Source organism: Opisthocomus hoazin, chromosome 1, assembly GCF_030867145.1.
Source record: "Opisthocomus hoazin isolate bOpiHoa1 chromosome 1, bOpiHoa1.hap1, whole genome shotgun sequence".
Classification (NCBI taxonomy): Eukaryota; Metazoa; Chordata; class Aves; order Opisthocomiformes; family Opisthocomidae; genus Opisthocomus; species Opisthocomus hoazin.
Window position 1 is genome coordinate 152,894,690 of NC_134414.1, and position 25,511 is coordinate 152,920,200.

Consider the following 25,511-nt stretch of genomic DNA (forward strand, 5'->3'; position numbering starts at 1 on the left):
GTGGTAAAAAATGAGATTGAAACTCCTGGAAAAGAGGATCAAAAAAGAGGTTTCCTGCCCCCTGGCCAACCTTCATTTATAAACTGAGCATGATGTCTATGGTATGGAATATTTTCATTGGCCGGCTTGGGCTGGCTGCCTGGCCGTGCTCCCTCCCAGAACTCCTGAACACCTGCTCATTAGCTGCATATGGGAGGCTGGAAAAGGTCCTTGATTTCTTAGCAACAACAAAAAACATCAGTCTTGTCAACATTTTTCTCATACTAAATCCAAAGCGTAACAGCTACTGAGAGGAAAATTAACTCTATCCCAGCTGAAACAAGGACAGTGCTTTAGGATCACAATAAGTCTTCATATTATCTTCTTGAAAGAAGTAATTTGCCTCCTGGGTTATGCTTTTGTTATTTCCAGCATCTGAAACACCTTCCTCTAAAGGTTTATTGGGATAAAATTCATTTTACTTGTATCCTACCTTTCTAGGGTTGTGACACGGTGCTTCACTGGTGTTGTGTTTTTCCCATAGTTCTATTAACAGTGTTTGAGGCCACTGTACAAATTTTTCCATTCATTGGCCAAGTGCATGTTCAGATCTGTACAAAGATAAAATAATCTGTACAAAATAAAAAACAACACAACCCCCCAAAAAAAAACCCAACAAAACAAAAAAAACCCAAACAAAATACTGATGTATTCTTAACTCCACGTGAACAAATTTACTGAATAAGAAAACTTGTCAAGAATTCTTGGATACCACCTCAGACTTGGAAAGTGCCACAGCTGCAGACCACAGGAAGTTCTCTCTGAAGCTTGTACTGTATATGTCCTGTCTCTGTGCATCTGGTCTTCACCTCTGGTTGAGACAAGGCAGTGCATAATACAGTTCTTTATCCTGATCTGTTGTTATCTGATATTAGGAAAGTCTAGCTGTTTCAGCAGTTATTAAAAAGTGCACATCACTCCAGGATGATATGTATATGTTTGCATTTGAATGACAATGGAATCCTGCTTCTGGCTCCACTTACGCTTAGCAAAAGTGTATATATACCTATAGCCAATCATCCATTTTGTTCAAATTTAATGGATGAAGCAAAATGGTTATCCTTTCAAACCATTGCTGAATGAGCGCTTGAGAAGTCTTAAATATTCTTGATGTAGCCTGTATATATGGTGTTTGCCCAAGGCAATGGCAGAGGCAGAATTACCTGTTCTATCCTAACCTAGTCTCTGAATGTAGTAGAAGTCATTTTGGAACAAAATGTGTTTACTTGTCTTCATAACCCAGCCTCCTTATGGCAAGGAGTTAGTAGCCGTGCTCAGAATACAGACTCAAGTCAGGTGAGCTCTTGGTACTGTCCACTGGACATAGATATGGTCATACAGCGCTTTCCTCAAAGGTCCTTAGGGCTTGGGTGATGGCAAAGGCTTGTGAAATCTACTGTGAGGAAAATCAAGCTGAAGAAGTGATTCGGAGAGAACCCTTTGAGGTAGTGATGAAACTGTCAAGTATTTGACATTCTTTCAAAAGGAAATGGTATTCCTTAGCTGTCTGTAATGTCTTGCAAAACAGTGATTTCTGATGAATATGTTTGCCAGGGCTGACTTATATTTTTTTTCCCACAAGAGAAGTTCAGTCTTGAGCAATCTCTTGCTTATTTCAGCTAAAAATGTATTTTACAGTTTACTTTAAAAAAAATCAAATTAACAATTTTCTGTGAGTTTTTACTAGCTGAAAAAAATTACCCAATGTCTCTAGCAAAGTTATTCTAGAGCCACTTTTATTCCAGTTATCATATGATCCTAGCGCATATTATAAGACAGAGGATGGAAGTTGGGAATCACTGTATGGAATCTTTAACTGGGTTAAGACACTGAATGATATCTGAATCTTTCATGCCACAGAAGACTGAAGGGAATATTCTCCAAGGGTAATCTGTGATTTGCCTACCAATAAATAGTATGACTTCTACAGTCAGTTAGTGGTACAAAGATTGTCCTAATCACATTTTTAGTTTCTGTCCTCTTCAATGTGTCTGAAACCATTAGTGATGTTCAGAAAACAAATTGCACTTGCATTTATTTATTTTTTTTTTAGTTAAAAGAAAAATATTTGGTTGGAAATCAAGACAATATCATGAAAGTTGTTTTTTTTTTTCCATGCTGCTTCTGCTGTAGGTGTGTATATATATAACAGTTAAAATGTTGACTCTGGTAAGTCAAGAGATTAATGGTAATAAGATTGATAATAGAGCCATGTTACTTTCACATATGGCAAAGATGAGTTTATGTCTCAGACCTCAGTAATGTAGTGAAGATCAATAGCTTAAAGAAGCATGGATAGGACTGATGGGGTAAGAAAATGTCTGTTGTGATTTGTAGAACATCTGCTTTCTCTGAAGATGCTGATCGCAGTCAAGTGACTCCTCAGATTCAGCATTCATCCAGATTTCTCTTTGAGGTTGGCAGGATCTACAGCCTGTTCATAACATAGCGACCCTGATAATCAGCAGTCTCACCCCTAGCAGCGATCTCTCACTTCTCTACTTTTCAGAGCTTTGTTGCCTATCTGTTGAAGAGGAACACGCTTTGCTCCATGGAGATGTGTGGTACAGGGAGAGTGGGTCAGACAAACTGAGAAGTACAAGGTGTGCTTCAGTGAGCTTTTTACCCTCTTGCATGCAGGTCCTTTGGTGGAGGGAGAGGTGAGATATACTGTAGAGCTGTAAGTCTTATTACATCTGTCAATGTGGTTCTCACTGTCGCTGTGATTTTTCAAGCAAGATCATGGCCTGCTGCCAGAGGAGAATCAAGGTCACCCTAAGCCTCAAGAGCTTCAGGACACATTCAAATGTGTTTCCACAATGATGTCAGTAAAGAAAAAATTTAGGCCTCTGACTGAGGCCATGTGTCAACTTAGAGATGTATCTCAGCTATAAACATCATTATTCCCTTGTCATATATAATTTGTGGTTGCTATTGGGAGCGTAGAAGACTAACTATGCTAGGTCTTCTATAGCTAATAATTTGAGTTTCAAAAAATTGGATTAAAGTAATATTTGATTTGTAGCAGCAAAAGCTCTGCAACTTCTTTGTAGTTACAATAAATTTAAGAGGAACTTAAAAAAATACTAAATATTTCCTAACAGAAATTCTGAATAAGTAACAAGAGAGTTGAGAATGTCACATTAATAGTGAATGCACGTACTGTTTGAGCACTGAAGTATACGGTTGAAGACCCCACAAATTGAATTTTAAATAAAATGTGATCAGTGGGTTTCCAGCATTTCTAGGAACATAACTTATTATTACAAGATTTTGTGCTTACAAGGTATTACAGTTCAAATTCTATGATCTGAAGATGTCATGCAAAATTGTTACAGTATTGGGTACACATAAAAATGGCTATTTTGAATTCCTTTTTTAATAGTTGCAATTTAGACTTTTACTCAAATTACTGCCCTACCTACAATACCTCCACATTCAACATTTAGCAAATAAGTATTTAGAACAAATGTATTTGAAATAGAAAGGGAACAGTCCCATAAGATCTCTTTCACCCGGAATATACAAGATAATAAAGCTAGAGTTTTAGGTAGGAATAGCTATGATTTAGTGCAGCCAATAGCTACAGATTATCTTGCTGAACTTGCTTTGAGTTTCAGGACAAACATGGTAATTATTTCCTCTAATATTAAGATTTACTTTAATTTGCAGTATTTTTCCAGTCAGTATGGAATAAGGTGATTGGTAACAATGCTGTGTCTTGAATTCATAATTAACTGCTAGTCAATGGGAAATTGTTCTACAAGAATTCAGTTCTGTGATGCAAAGAACTGCATTAGACCAGCAAATAATTGTGGCATATTTCACTGTAATTACAATAATTGTGTTTTGTGTTCTTATGAGTCAAAACATTGACAACAATTTGGAAGATGTTTCTAATTTTACTGTCACTGCAATTTGTATGCTTTGACCGTTAACAGTCGTGAAAAATAAAAACGTTTTCAGGCTGGTTTATTTTCTTTAATAGCCACACTAAAACTGTACTTCCTTTATAAAATAAACATTTTTACTATAATGGCAGTTCTGAATCCCATAATGGAAAGTAACTCTATATATTTATATTACATGATACATTCCCTATGTGTAATTCTAAGAGTTTGTATGTGTTAAGAGCTCTCCCTGCAAAGCTAACAAGCTGCCAAATTACATTTCACTGGCTATTAATTGTTTCGTTTTAAGGTCAAGTTCTTCTTGTCCTTTACAAAAAAAAAAAAAAAAGCCAAGCAGTGGAGAAAGATCACTTTCAAAGCTATTTTCGTCTTATTTTTCTTGACTGTTCTTACTGTATGTTTTGTTCTTCAGAATAACGGAACTAACAGTCACGTATCGCTAGCCTTAAAAAGCCAAATGTATTAGCATTGGTGAACTGCTGTTCAAAGTTGCAATGAGTCAAAAGACTTTGCTCTAGAATATTGAGAAACACTGTTTTCTTGACATCGTTTTAATAGAACTTGTCTTGCTAGATACTTTCCCGAAGGTGACCAGTTCGCATTCCTCCTGGACTAGTTGTTGCAGTGTTTAGGCCTAACGTCTTCAGGAGAAGTAGCTCCCTGCTGACAATAGTTGTCAGCAACTTATTCTGTGCTATTTCAGCCACCAAGTGTTAATGGCAAACGTAAACTAGTGTGGCAGAATTGGAGCTACTCTGCAGAAAGCTGTGACCGCAGATGTGCCCAGTTATTGAAATGTTTAATGCAAGGCTATTTAGTATTAAGCTGGTAAACCTGTAAAGAAAAACAGGAGAGGAAGGTTATATAGGGATTTCTTGTTGATCTTGAAGTTGAGTTGGCAACATAAACATGTTAAAATATGTCCCAAGACAGATTTTTGCTAGGAGATATTTGAGGAGATGAGGTGCCTGCTTGTCCTCACTTGAAGGAGGGATAACCTCAGGGACTGGGAAGTCTTTAGGTAAGATAGGTAGGTAGATGCTTTGCTTTGGACAAATGTTCTTTTTTCCTGTTGATGTCAGTTGCTGTATTTTTCCTGCTGTCACAATCCTGCTGCTACTGCCCAGTGGCACAACTTAATAGGTGAGCTATGCCTTCTGCGCATTTCACTCTGTGGGTTTCTCTGAATGTGCCTCTTCGCCAGCTAGCCAGAAAAATCTGCTTCCAGCCTTTTTTGCCAGACTTTACTCCTTATTACCATCCATATCAATCACATGCATTTGACTGAGTTTAGAAGCTTGCTTTTTTTTGTGTTTCGGAGAAATAGCTTTCAGAAGAAAAAAGGCATTACTTTTTTCAGGAACAGAGCCCAAGAGAGAAGAAATGCTGAAACACAGACGTCAGTGTTCACCTCTATATCCATGGGAAGGGTTAGCTACCTGACATTCACAGGTATAAACCCTGTCTCTTAGAAAATGGGAGTTTTCTATGGATGATTAAGGTTGAGAATGAGAAACCCCTCTAGCGTTCAGTATAGGCCTTCTGTTTCTCTGGCTTCCTTGTCTTTGGGGTCTTCCAGTCTGTTTGGCTCAGTAAGATGGAGGTCAGAAGGCCATAGAGGTAAATTTTGTTGTAACAGGTAGAGGGTCTAAGGGCATGTTGTATATGCTCCTGGAAAAAGATATCTGGCTGCTGGAGTTGTATGTATTCCTGAACTGCCATTTGCTTTCTTCTGTGAAAGTCAAGGAGGCCAGACAGAAGCATCCGGGCAGTTGGACCACGTATCGAGCCACGTTGTAAATATTCATATTAGTGTTCAGCTTGCAGTATGACTAAATGGTGGTAGTGGAATGGCTACAGCTTACTTACAGCTAGCTGCACAGAGCACTGCTTAAAAAAAAAAATCACATGACTCTTTTTTTACTCGTTATTCTGACAAGAAACAGAAAACAGCTTCCTCTGGCTTTCTATTGTGGGTCATTCCCATGAGGAAAACAGAAAAACAATCCTGGGCATAGAACAACCAGAAATGTAAAAGTTAAAATAGCTAGATTAGTAGCTCTTCTTTGTCACTTAGCTCCATGTTTTCATGTTATTAGTTGACCATTAGTGCTTTTATGACAGCACAATCGATAGACATTTAAAAATATTTTATTTGCTCAAATTAAACTGGTGAAGAAAAATCCTTTCTTAACTTAATGCCTTTGAAAGGGACTGAACTGAGCACAGTGGAAATCATAGCTTACTGTCTGAACACATAGTAAGTAGCACCAACACTGCATGCTTCTCTACTATGCTCCATTAATCTCCAGTTCTCTTCTGACAGGTCATATCTGGGTATGAGGAGGTACTTACAAGTCTTTGTGCAATTGGTCCCTGACCACTTCTTTGAATCTGTCAACAAACCTGCTTGTCAGTTAATGCCAAACATTACACAGCTTCATTGGTATGGGTGTTTGCTCACTCTACAAGTCATTTCATACAAAACATTCAGCTGGATATTCTAAGCCAGTATGTTTCATTTAAAGAAGTTGGTTTTGTGCTGAATGTACTTTTTCTGAAGTAGACCTATATTTATGATGCTGTAGAAAACTTTTGGTGCTTTTTTTTTGTGAGTATGTTGCATTCTTCTTGCTTGCTAGGTCTGACAAGTATGTTCAGGCAGTCGGGTAGGTAACAGCATCTTCATATGTGTCCCAAAGTACATTTCATTGTTTTCTCTCTACATGTGTTCCGGTACTACATGCCTTTGTGATTTTGAATGATGTGTTGGTATTCATTTCCATCTCCATGCTGTCCCATTAGACATGTAATGAGTGATTGTGGTTCCACGGGGTGCAAGTCCGTAAGTAATTTGGCCTGCAGGCTTATCTAAATAAAAGAATGTACAACAAATAGAGTCAGCATTAGCGCATTTTGAGTGCTGATTGTTTCAAATCAGATACACAGGAAACCAGATGTTGAAGTTTATCTAAAGCATTTGCAGCCTAACATGTAACTAAGTACAGCAGCAACAGTGCATGGCACTTTATGCGTATGCTTAGCAATACGTTTGCATCAAATAGAAATTTATTCTTATTCCTCAACTCACTTTTTCAGATGCTCTTTTATTTCTGTTCTGCTAATAAACTGCTATATAATTCATTTTTGTATCATTCTGCAGGTCTTTTGGGAGTGATATCAAATTCAAGGAGAATGCACAGGAATTGAAGTATTGGCAATGTCTCTAATGACAGTAAATTTAGATGCCTAAAATTAGATACATGAAGTAGCTTGGCTTCTTTAACTGTACTGGGCACTTGTATCTCTTAGAGTTGTGTATGGGACAACCTGAGCATTTGGCATTTGCAGATAGCTTGCATTTGAGTATCCAGTAAGCATTTAAAATCCTAGATTTGGATGCTCAGATTTTTAACACTTTAACAGAAAACTAAAATAAAAATAGCTTTCTTATTTAGACTAGTATTGAGTACACTCCTGGTACTTTAGTTCCACAACAGTAATGAAGAAAAGCTCCTATAATATAACTTTCATAAAGAAGTTATTCAGTCTATGCTAATGATATATTTTGCCATATTCTTCCAACGTGACTGTTCAGATGAGCTTGAATACCATTTGGTTACTGAGATGAATAGTAGTAGCAACATGAAGCGGTTTTTAAAGACTGGCAGGTGGTCAGGTGTCGGACACTTATAGGTGCCTTGGCTTTCATAATCCACTGTTTCCTTTTTTCTGAGGAAAGCAGGTATTTGAAAATGTCTCAGTCTAGGCCCCAAACCAGTTTGTCTCTCTGTATAACTTTGAAAATACTGCATTTTGAGCTGTGAGGTGATAGGAGTCCCTGACACAAGAAAGAAGACAAGAAATAATGCTGTGATCTCACAGGCAGTTCCTCCCTGTGGATAAAGGAAGCATAGTCATCCGCTGGATGTTCTGTCAAGGTGCAGCCTTACATACAAAGTTAAACAAATCGTACGTTTACTTCATAGATGTTGGTTACATTGAGTAGTGGAGCCTGGTGTTATGAGAATGTGTTTTTTCAACTCCTGATCTGAAAGTCAGTAAACAGTCAAGTGGTAGTGTCAACTTTTAGGCTGGATTGAGCCTATCTACCTTGCACATAGAACCGTGATATGTGCATTATAAGTATAATGCCATTGTCTGAGGTTGGGCTAACAGTCATTCTTCAGAGATGCCTCCTTTCCTCTTTGTCTACTGACTTTAAAGAAAGCAGAGGTTTTTGGTTTAGACAGTGAAATATTCTGTCAATTAAGTGTGCGGAGCAGATTTTTCTTTTCAAGTGCCTGTGGAATTTAGGAAATTAAATCTTACTGAATATCTCTCTGAGTTTAGGCATCTTTAAAAAAAACTGTTCAGTTGGTGTCACTGTAAATAAGCTGGTACACATGCTTAGTTTCCCATTGTTAAACATGTAGTTAAAGTTACAGATGAAATCGGTTCTTTATTTTAATATTTCATTTGATTTTGTTAACAAAGATAAGTTTTATTATACCATAAAGTGGGCTAGGTGCCATAATAATTTTGATGATGTGCCCGATCCAGCTGAATTCAATAAATAATCAAAAAAATGGAAGTATATTTCTTTTTCAACTGTGTATATGACCAAGAAGCCAGGTATGGATTTATTCTTTTTGTTGTCAGTTTACTGTTCATACTAGTTTCTTGCTGAGCGTATGAGTGATAAAAACACATCTCACAAAATGCTGCCTTATTACTTTTCTCTCACAGGTTGTTTCATTTAAGGGTTGTTCTATATAGGGTAACTTTTCTAGCACTAATAAGAAGTCATTATGTCAAGAAAGAAGAAGAATAATTGAAATAAGTGAAAGCAATTAGAAGACAATGGCACTGAAGGAATAGATTGGAATCTACTTTTGTTCTCTTATAGCTTTTTTATATAAAGTTCTGTTTTAAAAACAACAAACCAAACAAGTAAAATCTCCAGACAAACAGAAAAGCCCCCACCCTTGCTTTCATCTAGTAGAGGAGACTTTATTCTTATTAGCGTTCTCAATACGTTAATCTTTTTACTGTTTTGAACACCGATTTAGCTTACCTTTTATGTCCCATCTGGCCCAAATCCAGCCCTGTGTTTTTACATGCAGCTCTGCAGCTTTCGTAGTCATCTTTATCCATCTGCTCTGTGAGCTCTTCTCTGCCACCAGGTACTTGGCATTATCTTCACACCATCTATTACTAAACAATTTGAGGAATAAATATTTATGCGACAGGAACTGTTTTATGTTAAACTGTCTTGAATTTCCCATCCATTTCTATCCACGTGCCTGTGTTTTCCCATTTTGATTTGCTAAGTATCTCCTTTAATTCAAGTTTTGTGGTGTTTGTACGCCTGGGAGTAGAAACTGTAGGTAACCTTCTATATAACATAAGCAGCCACTACAATTTTCTGTAGACTTTTGTAAAGTAGACTGTGTGGGAGTCATATGAATTGTGTTTAAATTGGTGTTTGGGGTTTTTTTGGTGAATATGGAAGAAGAGAGAACAGTGCAAAATCTTCCTGGTTGTTTTGTCCTGGTATTGCTAGGCATTGCCTATTTAAGTATAACCAATGGGAACCATGTGTAGTCATATTTGCTACTGCAGTTCTAAAATGGGAGTTCACTCTTTTCCCATACAACAAAGAAGTTAATGTAATATAGGTAAGGAATCTGAGGTTAGATAAAGCTAAGCAGCATTACAAAAATATCTATGGGTTACGTTTTGATGTGTCTATTAAACATTCTCACCATTGTAGAAACTAACTGAAGGGAAAAATAGAGGTATATGAAACTTAGCTTTCCTTTTGCTCTTTCATTTAATGAGTTGATCTGTTTCATGGATTCCTAGGTCTATGGCATTCACTGGTATTTGTTGTACTGTGGTAGGTACGGTTCTGTATTTTCAACTTGTTGCTTCCAGCTGTTCATGGTCGGAACATGTTGTATCTTTTATAATCGGATAGGTACAGCTCCTTTGTATTGAGTAGTAGCATGTGAAAAGGAAGGATGGCTTCTCTTCTCTTTCCCCTATGTATTTCTTTGCTTCCCCTGCTTGCCACTCTGCAACAACAAAAGTTAGGCATTCAGTCCCATAAAGTCAGTTTGGAAAAGGAAAGCTTATTAAAGTAAGTGTAGAGAGGTAAGATATAGTTGTTCTGCCTTGAACTGCTGTAGCAGTTACGAACTTACCATATTTAGTAGCTGGACCTTAAAACTTTGAGTTTTGTTTCTGGAAAACATCACTGCCATGTATTGAATATATTTCAGTGCTCCACATTTCCTCAGAATGAGGGCGTTATGATGAATGATTATTATGAACTACTTCATTTCTCAGAAGCTTATGGCTTCTGAACATTAAAAAAAAATTTTGTTCCTTTTTGTGTGATTTTGGGAATTTTGATTTATGACTGAACATTGCCATCTTAAGGGACAGAGCGTACCCTTAGCAAGTTTGCTGATGACACAAAACTGGGAGGAGTGGTGGATACACCGTCAGGCTGTGCTGCCATTCAGTGAGACCTGGACAGGCTGGAGAGTTGGGCAGAGAGGAACCTGATGAAGTTCAACAAGGGCAAGTGCAGGGTCCCGCACCTGGGGAGGAAGAACCCCAGGCACTGGTACAGGCTTGGGACTGACCTGCTGGTGAGCAGCTCTGTGGAGAGGGACATGGGAGTGCTGGGAGACAAGAAGTTGACCATGAGCCAGCAGTGTGCCCTGGTTGCCAAGAAGGCCAATGGTGTCCGGGGGTGCATTAGGAAGAGTGTGGCCAGCAGGTCGAGGGATGTTCTCCTCCCCCTCTACTCTGCCCTAGTGAGGCCCCATCTGGAGTACTCTGTCCAGTTCTGGGCTCCCCACTTCAAGAAAGGTAAGGAGCTGCTGGAGAGAGTCCAGCAGAGGACTACGAGGATAGTGAGGGGACTGGAGCATCTCTCCTACGAGGAAAGGCTGAGGGAGCTGGGCTTGTTCAGCCTGAAGAAGAGAAGGCTGAGAGGGGACCTTATAAATGCTTATAAATATCTCAAGGATGGGTGTGAAGTGGACGGGGCCAGACTCTTTTCAGTGGTGCCCAGCGACAGGACAAGGGGCAATGGGCACAAACTGAAGCAGAGGAAGTTCCGTCTGAACATGAGGAAGAACTTCTTCCCTCTGAGGGTGACAGAGCCCTGGCCCAGGCTGCCCAGAGAGGCTGTGGATTCTCCTTCTCTGGAGATATTTCGTTCCAACCCCTACCGTTCTGTGATTCTGTCTATATGAGCTTTGGAAGTTCACTCAGAGAAAGTGACAGTTAACTTCAGAAACTGAGCTGGTTCCAGAAAGAGTATTTCAAATAAGAAAGTAACTGCTCACAATTCTGATAGTCACCTTAAGGACAGAAAATATTTAGAACAGAGGACGTTACTTGCATTTACCATTGACATCAATGTTTGGATGTCTAGACCAGTAAACGTTATTAATAGGCTAATATTTTAAAGCAGGAACACACAGTATTAATGGGTGATAAAAGCATAAAGGGATTTAGTATTAAATAGGTGTTATTATTAGGGTTACAAGGATAAAATAGATATTCTCTTGTGACAGATTAATAGTTCACAAAACATGAACCTGTGCTGACTCTGAATTGAGTCAAGTGGCTCTGATAGTAGTAGGGAATGTTATAATATCACCACCCAAATATTATGAGCCTCAGAGCTGTGGTTTCTGCTTTAAGTTGTTATTTAAAAGTAGCACTTCTAGGAGAAGCTCTTCTTTCTCTTAATACTTCTGTACAGTAGAAGCAGGTTTTTGAGATAAATCTAGTCTGTAACCAAACTCAAGAATTGTTCTGTCCACAGATCTGACCATGGGGGAAGCATGGCAGGGGAGAGGGGAAGCAGGGAGGGAATATTTGAGACGTGACCCAAATACTTAGTTTCATGGAGTTAAGTGCACATCTTCAACTAGTAAAGTGAACTATGCAGTATATGTTATTACAGAACTCCTGTTTGTATAAAGTACATAATCACAGCGTTGTCTGTTTCAGAATGCTTGTAGGAATGAAATGTATGTGTACTACTTGTGGGGTGAGTCTGTCACGGATAATCATAGCAAAGTCTTCACCAGACAGAAAATTTGCATGCCTTTACCCTATGTAAGGAGGGAACAGAAGCTTGCCATGCTTGTGTAGGTAACCAAGCATAGGTTGATGTCATTAAGCCCAGGATTATATTCTACATTTCTCCACAGAAGGGCTGTGGTCAGAGAAGCAGCAGTTCCAGGTGCGCCCTGCAGTAACAGCAGAGCTGCTCTGCAGCACTCAGCACGGCATCCACAAGCGGGAATAATGAGAAAGTGAAGGTTTCTGGCATGCTACTGTTGTCCCTCTTTTCTCAGAACTATCAAGTTCTGAGAGCAAGGAGCCATTGTAGTAGTGAACACTTATCGGAAAAGGAATTAGCAAGCCAAATGTAAACAATTAGGACTTTGTGTTTCTTTTAAGAACCCATGGATGCAGATTGCAAACAGCAATGAGATGAGACAGATAATTTTGATAAGGCAATATGGACCAAACCTTTAAAATGACAGAAATAAAATACAATCCTACTTCTTATCATGACAAATGCATTGCAATAATTTTAATGTCTGTCCTGTGCTATAAAGGAGACAAACCCCCATGAATTAACTAGGTCTCTCACTACTTAACTAGATTCTCTTGTCATCTGAGCAGCCCATTGTGTAGTAGGGATTGACAGCAATACAGTCTTTTCCTTTTGATTTGATTATTGCCTTATATGGGCACAGTGACTTAACTCTGCCTTTGGCTGACTATGAAATTCTGATAGGTTTCTATGAGAAAAACTGCAGTTGAAGCCAAAACTCCCCTAGTTTAATTTTGCAGATGTGATCATGTGTGATATTACTTCTTTAGAGATTGTAGAAGCCTATTCCTAAGTCTGTGTGTGCTTCCCAAAGCAATACATCCAATATTTGATCTATGTATCTCAAGACTTTGTCCAGAAATCAGGTTACTTCTCTTATGGAAAAAGTGTCTCATCAGAACAAGTGTGAAACTGGCATGTCTCACAAAATAAAGCTCCTCTACAGAAAAATAGTGTTTCAGCAGTGGTGGAAGAGCACAGAAGTTCATGTTCCCAGTGCCAGGAAGATTTGGTTTTCCATTGGAAACATAGTTTAATTGTGATTAAATACAGCAGAAGTAATTAAAATAGATTCACAGTTTTATGTCCTTTAGCAGTGTTAAGTTATGCCATTTTATAATTATATTTCATAGACTTCATTTTCACTCCTTGCTATTTACACTATGACTCTTCCAATAATCAGCTCTGCTGTTGTGTGCTTTTTAGTATTTAGCTTAAATGTAGTCCAGCCAAAGTGGTGCTTTAGAATCAAATTGAGATGTCATCAATTTAGTTTTCCAGGAGGCAAACTTTCTCATTTGTCATGTGGGTTGTTTTTTTGTGTTCTTACCCATTGCAGCATATGTAAGAAACTCTACTTCGTGTTTTGCTTGTTTTGTTTGACATTTAATTTTAATGATTCCCCCCGGGCCGCAAACTTTTATCTTTTTTTTCTCCCTTGAATTTGTTTGAGTCATACTATGCATTTTCCAGGTTAGACTCTGCCAGCTCATAACTGTATGTGCCAAGCTTTCAAGGATGATCAGAATTAAAATAGATAGGGAGCTTCCTTGGAAACTGTTAGGATCACTGGTAGTCATGGAAAAATTTGCTATTTCAGATCACAGCAATTTAAGTTAGAGGTACTTCATAGCTTTTGAACAAAATAAATATGGGAAAAGATATTTAAAAGACCTTAAAACAGAAATTGCTTATGAATATTGATGCAGCTGAACTCAGAAAGGCAGGTATATGTGTACTTGACGTTTATGGTGGAAGAAGTTAGCCCTATACTTGATGGAAAGAAGTATCAAGGCTAGAGTCTTTTAAAACATCGGTTTTCATCAGTTACAGGGCTAGCTGCATGCCTCTGTTTTTTTGCAGTCTGTGAGTGAACTCCTTCATTCATTGGCCATCGTATGTCTTCCCAATCTGTAATGAGATTTGTAGCTTTCTTATGCTTGGAAGACAAGCTGAGCTGCTGTACAGTTTTGTATCCATCACAGTCACCCTGCCGAGGTGACTGCGTTCAAACACCTGAGGCTATTCCCTGCTCCGTGGGAGAATTTTTGAACACTGGTGAATATAGTGACCAAATAGAATACTGGAAACAAAAGTGCTGTTTAGATGATAATAGCAATAAAGTTTTATAATGACCAAATAGAATACTTGAAACAAAACTGCTATTTATATAATAGCAGCAGTAAAATTTTACAGAAGGGTTTTAGAGAAAGTGAAGTATACATATCAAATATTGTTCATTGAGGAAATGAGTCAGATTGTTTCTGTCATCATGCCCACATCAAAATTGTGGGTATGGCAAATTTCTGCTTACAGGGAGACAGTCCTCAAGAAGTCAAGCCTTTCTTGTAACAGGTTCCTGTGTATTTGAATTGCGTATATGCACATATATATTCTTGTATGTCATATGTTATAAGCATTAACTTCACAGCTTCTGGCAAAAAAGAAAGCCAAGTCTCATATTAGAACAATTTATTTAATCTAGTGTACAGTATCTTAAGCAAGGGAAAGAGCTTGTAGGTGTTGTCTCCCTAACGTATTATGATTTCTTTGAACTATTTATGCAGTGAAAAGACGTTTAGAAGGGAATACCCAAGAAATGTCACGGGTCAACAGCTTCACTGATGATATTGATCTTCTATCAGAAGAGTCACCACTTCCAGCTGTATCCGACGTGGAACAGTAAGTGGAACAACTTTTTAATCAATAAGACAAGTGCTCATTAATGGTGACATAATTATCGCTGATAATCTCGTTTTATATGTGTTCAATTTTGCTTAGTAGGATGCATTCATTTAAAAGTTGTCCTGACTTGGAGTAGAAACATAGTATCTCATCATTCAAATTATGAACTTCATTGGACAAGCACAGAATATGATGTGTTTATGGATCTTGGTTTTAAACTGCCATTTCTGATGGAAAAGAGAAGATATTAACACTGTATTTGCCTGATATACATATGTCTTCTATGTGAATATTAGATATACTTAGTGTGATTATTTGTCTTGTCTTTTAGCGGAGGTGTAAGCAGGTAAGTCTTCATGTGTGCTGTACTTGCTTTGGTGTGTGAGCTTTCCGAAGCAGCATGGCTTCTGCTTTGCGCTTAGTGTATTCTCTACACCAGCGTGCCTTGGAATTGATGATGAGGAATTTTTTTTTTCTTTTTGTGTTAGAAGTTCCACTTTTATTCTGCTCATTAACCTGGCTAGAAAAAACAGTTACTCTGTTTGTTGGCATTGATATTGTTTCATGCTCTGCAGCTATGTACCAGTTAGATTCTACCCCCCCTCCTCCCCCTTTGGAGTGAACTATGTAACGGAAAGTGGGTTTATTTCATTTGGGAATAACATGCATTTGATAACTAGTGTGACGAATCTTCATCCTAGTGTCACAATGCAGTCAATGAATTAGACAAAAATCCTTCCAAGAGCAGAATTCAGCCAAAGGTGTATACACATGCAATGAACCTTCTCAGTTTGCAAAGTAAGTGAAAACATGGCTTCACGTAACACTTAATGATAGTATGCTACGATGATGACAGTTGTACATGGAGCACTTCGTAGTGAAGTCAAGCTTGGCTTTGTCAAGCTGCCAAAAGGCAAAGTTTTCCTTGCCTTCAACAAGTGTTATGAATTACAAAGTCAGACTCACAGTATGCCTTTATTCCAAAGCCAGTAACTGGTCATTTTTTAAACTTTGTAAGCTAGTATGTTAATTATTAAACATGAAATGTCAGATCTACAACTGTAATTTTGTAATGTAAAACATAGATTCTCCTGAAATTCTCTCAGCTAGATACATAAGAGAGATGTTCTCTGACAGTAACCTTTACTTTTGGCCATACTCTTTTCAAAACTCCCTTTATTGTGTGTGGAAGGCAGGTACTGTTCCAGGAGAGTAGAGTTCCTACCCATGAGCCATGCTACGTTGGACAAACATCTGTTGCATCAATCTCCACATGTGCATTAGTCTCACAGTAACTAAAGTGGTTGCTCGGCAAAATCTATCAGGCTGGTTGGAAACTGGTGATAGTACCATTTAAGAATGAGTCTTGAGCGAAAGTGAACCAGTGAGATGGATTGCAGCACTGCCCAGGTTTCAGTAGTTGATACATCCACTGTTGGATTTCTGATGTCAGGGATCCACGCGAGCTTGGAGAAGGTATGCTGTCCTGGTAGAAAGTGGAAGGTGTCAGTAAAAACAAAACCAAATAGCAAGCTTGCAAATTGAACTGAAGATGCCTGTACCTTAATGTAGGAAATATAGCTGCTTTGGATCCTTTAGATAGTTGGGATGATGTTTGTTTCTGGTGATCTGGGACAAAATGCGGAAACATGCAACCTCCCTGTCCTAGGGAACAAAAGCATCATATTCAGTATATAATTCTGTGGTTGTCAGAAGTTCTTGCTGGGTATCTCTGGCCCAGGCAGTCAGGGATAAAAATCTCATGTGGTTGCTGACCTGAGTGGAGCTATATTATTTCATATGGGCTGCTTCTGAGGTGTCCAAAGTTGAAAAAGAATGATGTTGTAGGATATTAATCAAATCTCATAGATGAAACAAATATGTTAATTTCAATCAGTTGATGAGTTCATTAACAATAAATGCTCAGACTACTTTATTGTCTGATATAGTTACCCACCCAGTTTTTCAAATTCTTTGCTGAACAGGCAGAAGATGACTCCATCAGTGCATAGAAAGACTGCAAAATGATGTTTGGTCTGTGCTTTGAAACATAGAAGAAACCTAGTGATTATATTTGTCTCATTACAGCACATTTGCTTGGTCCTTAGGGTTAGTCTTCTGCATATATTGGTAATTATCTGTATTAAGTTATACATTAGGGAAGGTCTACATCTTGAGAACGCTACTTCTAGAGCTGGAAAGTTCATTTTTATCCCTTTGCTCTTTCTTGCTGACCTTAGCAGTTTCTTTATATCACCTGATTTTTTTGGTGGAAGATGTAAAATCAAACAATTTGAAGATGGATCCATCATCCAGCTTGATTCAACGTAGTGCAAAGTGCCACTTCTTTCTTCATGATGTTACATTCTGAAGCCCCTCTTTTGTCCTAGTTTCCTACTGTGTGCACACAGATGTTCTGACAGGACAGAGGACCTGGTATAGAAATAGGCCTGCTTGGAAAATTACGATGTGGCAAATTCCTGTATCTCTGTAACAGATTGTTTACTAATGAGAAAGGCAAGAGATTACTCCAAATGGCACTCGTTAAGCAAGTGACAGGCTGTGATTTCTGCTTTCTTTAAGTCTTGTCTCTATCCGTTGTTGGCAGGACTGTTTTATCTATCTGATGCAGCCTATCATGTGTGTCACAAGGTCTTTGCGGAAGAGTTGATACTAAGGTTTGTAAAATCAGTAAGTTGTAAGCTTGCTAATTCTTGAGCTGTGTCCATACGCAACAAAAATGAAAAGTAAACCTCTCAAAGTGCCTGTAAACTTGGTAAGTGACAAAAGGAAGAAAGGAAGAGAAATACACATTAGGATGAGACAGGGACAAGCCTTAGTGGACTTTTGCTCCTTCTTCCTACTCCAAACATTTAAGGCCAGCGACTCCCAACAGCTGGTTCAAACCAGAAACTGTAGTTGTGCTTTACCAGTGTTCAGTGAGACACCCTTTGGGGATGGCTATGTGGCTTGATTGACAAGCAAGGATGTGAAGGTCCTAAGATGTGTCCAGAGGAGGGCAACAAAGCTGGTGGAAGATCTGGAAGGCATGTCCTGTGAGGGGTGGCTGAGGACTCTGGGCTTGTCTAGCGTGGAGAAAAGGAGGCTGAGGTGTGACCTCATTGCTCTCTGCGGCTTCCTGAGGAGGGGATGTGGAGAGGGAGGTGCTGAGGTCTTCTCCCTGGGATCAAGTGCCAGGACATGTGGGAATGGTTCAGAGCTGCCCCAGGGGAGGTTCAGACTGGACATCAGGAAGCATTTCTTTACCGAGAGCGCGGTCAAACGTTGGAACAGGGTTCCTAGAGATCTGATCGATGCCCCAAGCCTGTCAGTGTTTAAGAGGCATTTGGACACTGCCCTTAATAACGTTCTTTAACTTGGTCAGTCCTGAACTGGCGAGGCAGTTGGACTAGATGATCATTGTAGGTCCCTTCCAACTGAAACAGTCTATTCAACTAGAAGTCCTGTAGACTTGCACTGACATACTCTTGAAGTATCAAAAGCCACTCTTGAGAAAGAATAAGAAACAATAGCATTGTTCCCATGTTGAATTGTGCAAATAGTGTTTGTCTCTTTCTGGATTCTTCCTGGCTGCACTGGAACTTTGCAAGAGTGAAGGACACCACTGAAAAGTACTTTTAGCCTTATTTTCTTTTTTATCTCCAGCTGGTCCTATTGTTACGCAGGTTGTGATGACAACAACCCTTGGCCATGAAAGTATTTTTTGTCATACACACTAGAGTTAATCTTCCATCAGGAAAGAGAGAATTTGGCCAATAGACTGTATTGAAAGATTACACCAACCCTGGTCCCAGATAACAGAGTCTCAGGAAAAACATACACAGTACCAGCTTCAGAGGCAGACATCCTGTTTTTGTTTTTCAAAGTTCTGTGGTTTAAAGCTGTGGTGTTTAAAGCTCTTTACGCTGTAAGGAAAAGCAAAAGTTAGAAATTCTATATGTCAGCATGGTTAAGCAACTGTGGTTGAGTATGCATTTTGTAGCTCACTAAGGTCATGTAAAGGTAAATGTCAGTTGGTCTCTTAGCAGAAAGCAGTGTAATGCTGCAGTTCAGCAGTCATCGCATCAGCTCTCTTGGGAGGAAACCTTTAGAAGGTGAGATCCACATACAATGACCATCGTCAGTGGTAATTGCCGTTAGCTGAACAGCTGTAGTAATAACTCTTCAGCTGCAACAGGCTGCCAGGGAAGTGATAGCTACACCTGTTCCCCACGGGAAAGTGGGGTCTTAATTACTTTTCATGGGTTGAGAGTGAGACCAACAGTTGCTGTTTTTTCTGAGGCCCTGTCCACAACAGAGTCAAATCATGTTAGGGAACTGTGGGTTTAATGCAATTCTGGCTAAAACAATTCTATTCAAAAGTTTAGATAGCATTTATGTACTTCTGCTACATTCCTGTGTATTAATCTGTGTAACGTGGCTGTGAAAATGGCTCACTGTTTCAGTCTGAGGTCTTAAAATGGTGTAATAAAAGCATAGAGATCTGAATGTGGAAGCAACCATATATCCACTGTTGCCACCTCCATTTTTTTTCTTTCAAGCTCATAGCGGGAAAAGCAGCTCCTAGATTGTACAAGGGAGATCTTATCTGCAAAATAATTAGCAGAACAACCCAGCATTAGTATGTGGTTATTGCACAATCAAAGGAAGTGGGAATATCTGCTTTAAATAAAAAAAAAAGAGGAAATGGCTGATTGAATATAAGCTGTATAAGAACCCTGAGGAGGGGTGAAAAGATAGATTTGAGGTAAGGCAATGGCTGCAAAAGCTCAAGGCCTGCCATGTAGCACTTCCTTCTAAAAGGGGAAACTGAGACTCCGAGGCTGAGGATGACAGTGCCTTGCTCTGTGTCATCATTGGTGAATCCTGATACAAAAGGAGCATCACAAATTAATCTTCAATGAGGAACAGAACCTTCTGTGAGCACTGAGACTGAATGAGGCAAAGAAGTTATTCTTGTCTGTTGGTGCTTGTGCTTGCTCTCGGCTGCTAGGAGGAACAGAACACCAAAGCTGCTCCTCACTTCAGCAGAACCGTGGTCTACAGAGACTGAGGGGGGACACACACTTAGCACTGCTGCTCACTGGAAGGAGTTAGTAATCCATGCAGCTATAGTCAAAGGAAGATGCTTGATGATTAGTCTTAGCATCTAGCATTTCTCCTTAAAAACAAGTTTAGGAGCAGTGTTGGCTTGTCTTTTTTTCTAGTGGAAGTAGTTTATGATAGGAATGGCAGATATGAAATATGACTATTTTTCTCCATTACCCACTAACACAGAAATTTTATACAAAGTGAGAGGAACAAATTGTAAAACTTATGCCAGGCCTTAAAGCTTAGGTTAGATGTGCTCAAATAAAATGGTGCTGTATGACCCTTTTAAAGTTATTGGTCAGTACTTGAAAAAAGGGATGTTAAATCCATCTTTCAGATTTGTTTCAGCCTTCCAGTTGTTCCCTCCATCTGTAGGTGGCAGTGAAGGTTTTATCAGGGGCTTAAGAGTATTTTCTGTGTCCTTCTTTGAAAGAAGGTAGATTTAGATTAGATATAAGGAAGAAATTCTTTGCTATGAGGGCGATGAGGTGCTGCAACAGGTTGCCCAGAGAAGCTGTGGCTGCCCCCTCCCTGGAAGTGTTCAGGGCCAGGTTGGACAGGGCTTTGAGCAACCTGGTCTGGTGGGAGGCATCCCTGCTCATGGCAGGGGGGTGGGAACTAGGTGATCTTTAAGGTCCCTTCTAACCCAAACCATTCTATGATTCTTTTTTGGGTCTGCTTGAAAAATCCAGCTGTGTGCAACTCTTGACACAAAGCATATTTTCAGTATTTCTATGGTTTTGGTCTATCTGTGCAAAGGGCGTTCATCTGTGTATTTTTGTCATAACTTCCTCCTATAGCTTAATGTTTTTTATCTTATTAAGGAAATGGTTCACCTTATCACCAGCAAATGTATCACATTGAATATGATTAGATCCAGTAATTAGTAATCTTGTGTAGGATAATTGAATCTACTGATAGCTCATTAAGAAAGCTTTTATTACTAAGATAGTGTCCTTAGGGTCCTTCCTCAGCTGGATCTGTTATACCACCTGATGTCCTTTTGCATGTGTCCATGGTTTATTTCAAAATACTGTTGATCTTAATTTTTGAAAGCATGATCAGGCACTTGATGTATGATGTAAATACTGCCCATATTGTCACTGAGCTAGTATGGGTATTGGAGAACACTGTGAAGCCATACTGACCATTAACCAGCTAGTGAAGGGAATGGTATTGTAAGAACTACCATCACCCAAGAGGAATGGGTTAGCCAAACGACAGCAGCAAGGTTGGTCGGAGTAAAGAATATTCCCGCAGATGTTACAGTTTGCCTACCATCACCGCATTTACACTTCCTCCATATTTTTGAAATGTAAAATGAAGTGATAGGGAGAGATGAAAAACTAGTAAGTGGGCAGCCCACAGTAACATGAAGGGCGGACGTTTCTATATGTCTTGTTTCCAGCTTTCTCATTCTGCTGTTGGCTTTTGACATTTACTAATCCTCGCTCTCAGGTACATCTCAGAGAGGTAGTACTGGTGCAACTAGTTCTGTCCCCTGCACTCAAAAGCATTATTAATTGCTTCAAAGAGAAATTTAGATGAGGGTCTGTCATTTCTGAACTGAAAAAGGTAAAATAGTGAAAATTCAACAGACAGTAGTAATTGCTAATCTGTATGCTTTTTACCATTATAAGGCCTCGTGTTAAGTTATGCTTTTTAGTACTCCCTATTTTTGTATTGTCACCTCTAATTTTGAACACTTTAAAAAGACTGTTTCAGGATTTATTTCGGCACCCAAAGTGTTTTTATTACCATGTAATATGAAAGCAAGGCTGGGGTTAGTATAAATTGGTTCCATTATGTAGTAACCTTTTCTAAGAATTTGACACTGCTTCTGAGTTTTTCGGAAGGTTTTTTTTTTGTGTTTTTTTTTTTAGTCTGAAGAGTAACTTTTCAGAGAATTTCTGCTCTTTTATTTTTAAGTGAGGACGTTTGGCCAGTGGAGGGCACTGCACCATAACACAATGAGAGACAGAAACTCCCGTTTCAGTTTTCAAAATCCGATTTGTCATTTCAACAAACTTACTTATAAACTTAATTTATGAGCATCTGAATTTCCCCAATGTTAAACTGGCAAGTTGCCACACTAAGAAAAAATGCTACATGTACTTGAACATCAGTTTAATGAGAAACTTAACCAAACCCCAAAGGCTCAACTTGGGTATTGTGGTTATACTTTCTTTTCTGGAAAACAGGCTATTGTAACAGCCCACTGAAGGTTGTGAAAATGTAACTAAATGCATATATTATGTAAGCCTCTCTACAACAAATGGTTCAGATCTGATGGAAAAGTCTGGAATAAAAGGTTGTTTGGGAAACAGAAGCTTCTACAAAAAAATGACATTGCATATAATTATATTTTTCTTCATGGGTTTTCTAATAATTTCACAGAATTTTAGAGTAGGGATAGAATTTTTCTTGAAAGGGGTGAGATGACTGGGATGTATGGCTGCTGACTTGTATAATAAATAGTTTACGAAGACTGTTTTCAGATCAAAGACTCACATTTGTGGCTTTGTTCTATTCAGAAATTATTATTTATCTCACTAGCAAGTTAGAGAATGGAAATATGTCAACTCTTGTTACTGGAAAAGGTGCAAAGAGCTAGATTGGGTTCGTAGTCTAAAGTGTTGGCGCGTTGTTTCTGTGTGAGGATGAAACTAGTAAAGGGATGAATCATTTTATAAAGGCTTTGTTTGGGCTTCATAATTTCTTGAGGTTTTCAGTTAAAGATTCTTATTTCAATGCACATAATGGTTCTCATTGAGTTCCATGACACTTGACTATGGATAACTGCATTTATATGCATCTGTGATGAAAGTTTGAAAGATGTAACGTTAAAGTATGTTCTTTGCTGAAGATGACTACAACCCTTCTTATCAGGTCACTTCAGCCTCTCATGCTTACACAAAATAAAGCGCCAAGCATGATACTCATTTTTCTGTGGGGGGGAAAAAAATTGATGGAAAAACATGATGATTGCAATGTGCAGAAAAGTGTGACTTTGTCCTTTACCAAGGCATAGGTAGAAATAAATAAGTATACATTTTCTTTTAACTTTGATCTTGTGGCTTTGCAATAGTTTCAACTTTAACACCTTTTATGTGAGTCTAAATTTGGTGTGTATGAATCATGCATATGCCTATTCTAGTAACAGGCACTTCATTTCATTCATTGTGTCTATTTATGCAAAGTGTATTTATTGAAAGGAAAAGCGCAGTGATAGGACTTCATGGCGTCCGCAATTAAAATGTGTAAGTCATTCCTGATTCGATCTAGCTCCATCCGCAAGCTGTGTCGTGGTGTGTGTTTTGTATTGGCAGCATTCAACAGAAAAAATAGTTTAGCAATTGCATATGCCAGTTGTCCTCCATTTTTGTATTCTGCAGTTGCTTCTCTGGGCTGTTCCTGTGACAGAAAGTAAGGCAGCCCACCTATCAAATAAAATCACAAGCCCATCCCTGCTGATGGGGTACATACAAGGAATTAGGAGGAAAAAAGAGTGGAGAAAAGCTTGAAGGCATGGAGACACCATTTGTTTTCCTAGGAGTTCAAGTTGTAGCTGTGGAGGGGATAGCTGGGGTAAAAACCTAACATTCTCTGTCAATGAGGGGGTATAAATTATCTCCTAATAATATCTGAGCATTATACTGCTGTACTTCTGAGCATTGTCCTGACAGCACATCCTTGCAAGCCAGAATCCTGCCCTCTAGTTGAGTGACATTTCATCTCCATAGCCTACTGTCTTAAGAAGTGATGTTGGCTGTCTAACATGTTCGTCCTACAGACGTTATTTCTGGGGCAGTAACAAAAAGAGAGAAATGCAGAAAATGGAAGTGAAGGTTAAGGGATCTCAGTGTTGTTAATTGATAGGTTGTGAGGAATGGATTAGAGGAAGAAAAGAGATAGGAAAGAAAATTTGATTACAGATGCAGAGAACATTTGTGCAGTTAGGGAATGCTATTATGGGTGTTCTCTTTGGTATTTCATAATTAGTGATATTATGAAAATCTACTTTAAAACTTTCAAAATAACGTAAAATAACATATCAATCATAAATTAAAATGGCATAATTTGGTTATGAAGTTTCGTAGTGGAGTTTGAATCAAAAAAAAAAAAATCCTTGGAGTTCCTAATTATTGCAGAAAGCAGGTAGACTGTCCACTTATGCTAAGATAAAAGAATGAAGACTTTTTTCTGTGTTTCTAAAGGTTAATTTGATGTTCACCAAAGAGTGTTGTGGTCTTGCCTTATTTGCTAATCTCTGTGGCTGTTATAGATGTAGTACGCAATGGAGCAAGACATATGCATACTTTCAATGCATTAAATTACACTGGAGTTCAGACGATGTGGCTGTTGTTGAAGCTGCTTCTGTTATAGGGGATGGAGTTAAGACTATGGATGATTTATGACAGCTCCAAAACCACTTCTCTTATAAATGTTTGAATTATGTATCACTCAAAATGTCTCACTGATTTTTAACAATATATTTCAAATAATCTTACAAGGAAAAATAAGTTCTTTAGTAAGAAAATTGCTGTATGCATCTTCATTTCACTATGCATTTAAAAACAATACCAATATCATTCCTTAGGTGAACACTATGAGACCACTGGTCATTCAGCTGCACTAAAAGTACAATGTGCATTTATCTTCTCTATATTGCACTTTTGTCCACTAAAAAAAAATTTAGATATTTTGCAACGAGCATGCATCTCCATCTAATAATACTATCTTATAGTTTCCAACAAAAGTGTTCACAACAAGAAAAAGTAGTATTAATGTGAGACATTACCTTATATCTGCTTATGGCTATTTTCTTGGGTAACTCTACCCAGATTGAAAGAATGTATTATAGGCCTGATATTTCATTCATTTCTAGATGTATAGAATACTTTATTTTTATGTAGATAATATTTTGCACAAAGTTTTAAAGCAATAACCAAATGCTCATTGCTAAATCAACACACAATTTAGGTTAAATACTTGTTACCTCTATTTCTGTGCCTGGGAGGTAACAGACGTTGCAGCTCATGTTCTGCATTGCAACTAATGTACATCTGTGTTTCACGCTCTGAAGAAGACTGATACGTAAAAGCTGATAGATAAAATTGTTGCTTTGGTCATTTGACTACTGTGTTAACCTCGCTTGTTGGAAACTTTATTCTAACAAGTTAGTTTAAGGAAATGTAAGTGACAAATTCTTTAAAATCTTCTGGTTCCTTATGGATTCCTCAGCTCCGACACTCACAGCTGCACATGTAAAAATCTTTCTTTTTATAGGCAAAATTTTATTAACTCCAAATGGGACAATGAAAGTTACTTTTCAGGTTGGATACACTGAAATAGATGCCAGACAAATACCAGTGCCAGTTGCTTGTCTGCTTTTTGTTTTTTAGTGCACCGTAATTTGGAGAAGCAATTATACTATTTCTTTTACTTCAGATTAAACCCCCTATCTCCAGGGCTGTTTTCCCCATCACCCAACAATGCTTTTAGATGTTATCACTATGTTCTCCAAAAACTTTGCCCTAATTGCTTAGCTGTTTGTTTGTATTGCTAAGACAATTTATCTCTGGTCTCTGGGTCAAAATGAATGTATC

At 38.4% G+C, this 25,511-nt stretch overlaps 1 protein-coding gene across 1 annotated transcript in view; it reads left to right on the forward strand.

Moving 5' to 3' along the window:
• The window catches only part of LOC104335004 (potassium voltage-gated channel subfamily KQT member 1), a 501,768-nt gene that overhangs the window by 74,836 nt on the left and 401,421 nt on the right, over positions 1–25,511 (forward strand). The window contains exon 11 of the mRNA XM_009940687.2: positions 14,673–14,787. Coding sequence (XP_009938989.2) covers positions 14,673–14,787 — 115 coding nt within the window. The remainder of the gene's footprint in view (positions 1–14,672; positions 14,788–25,511) is intronic.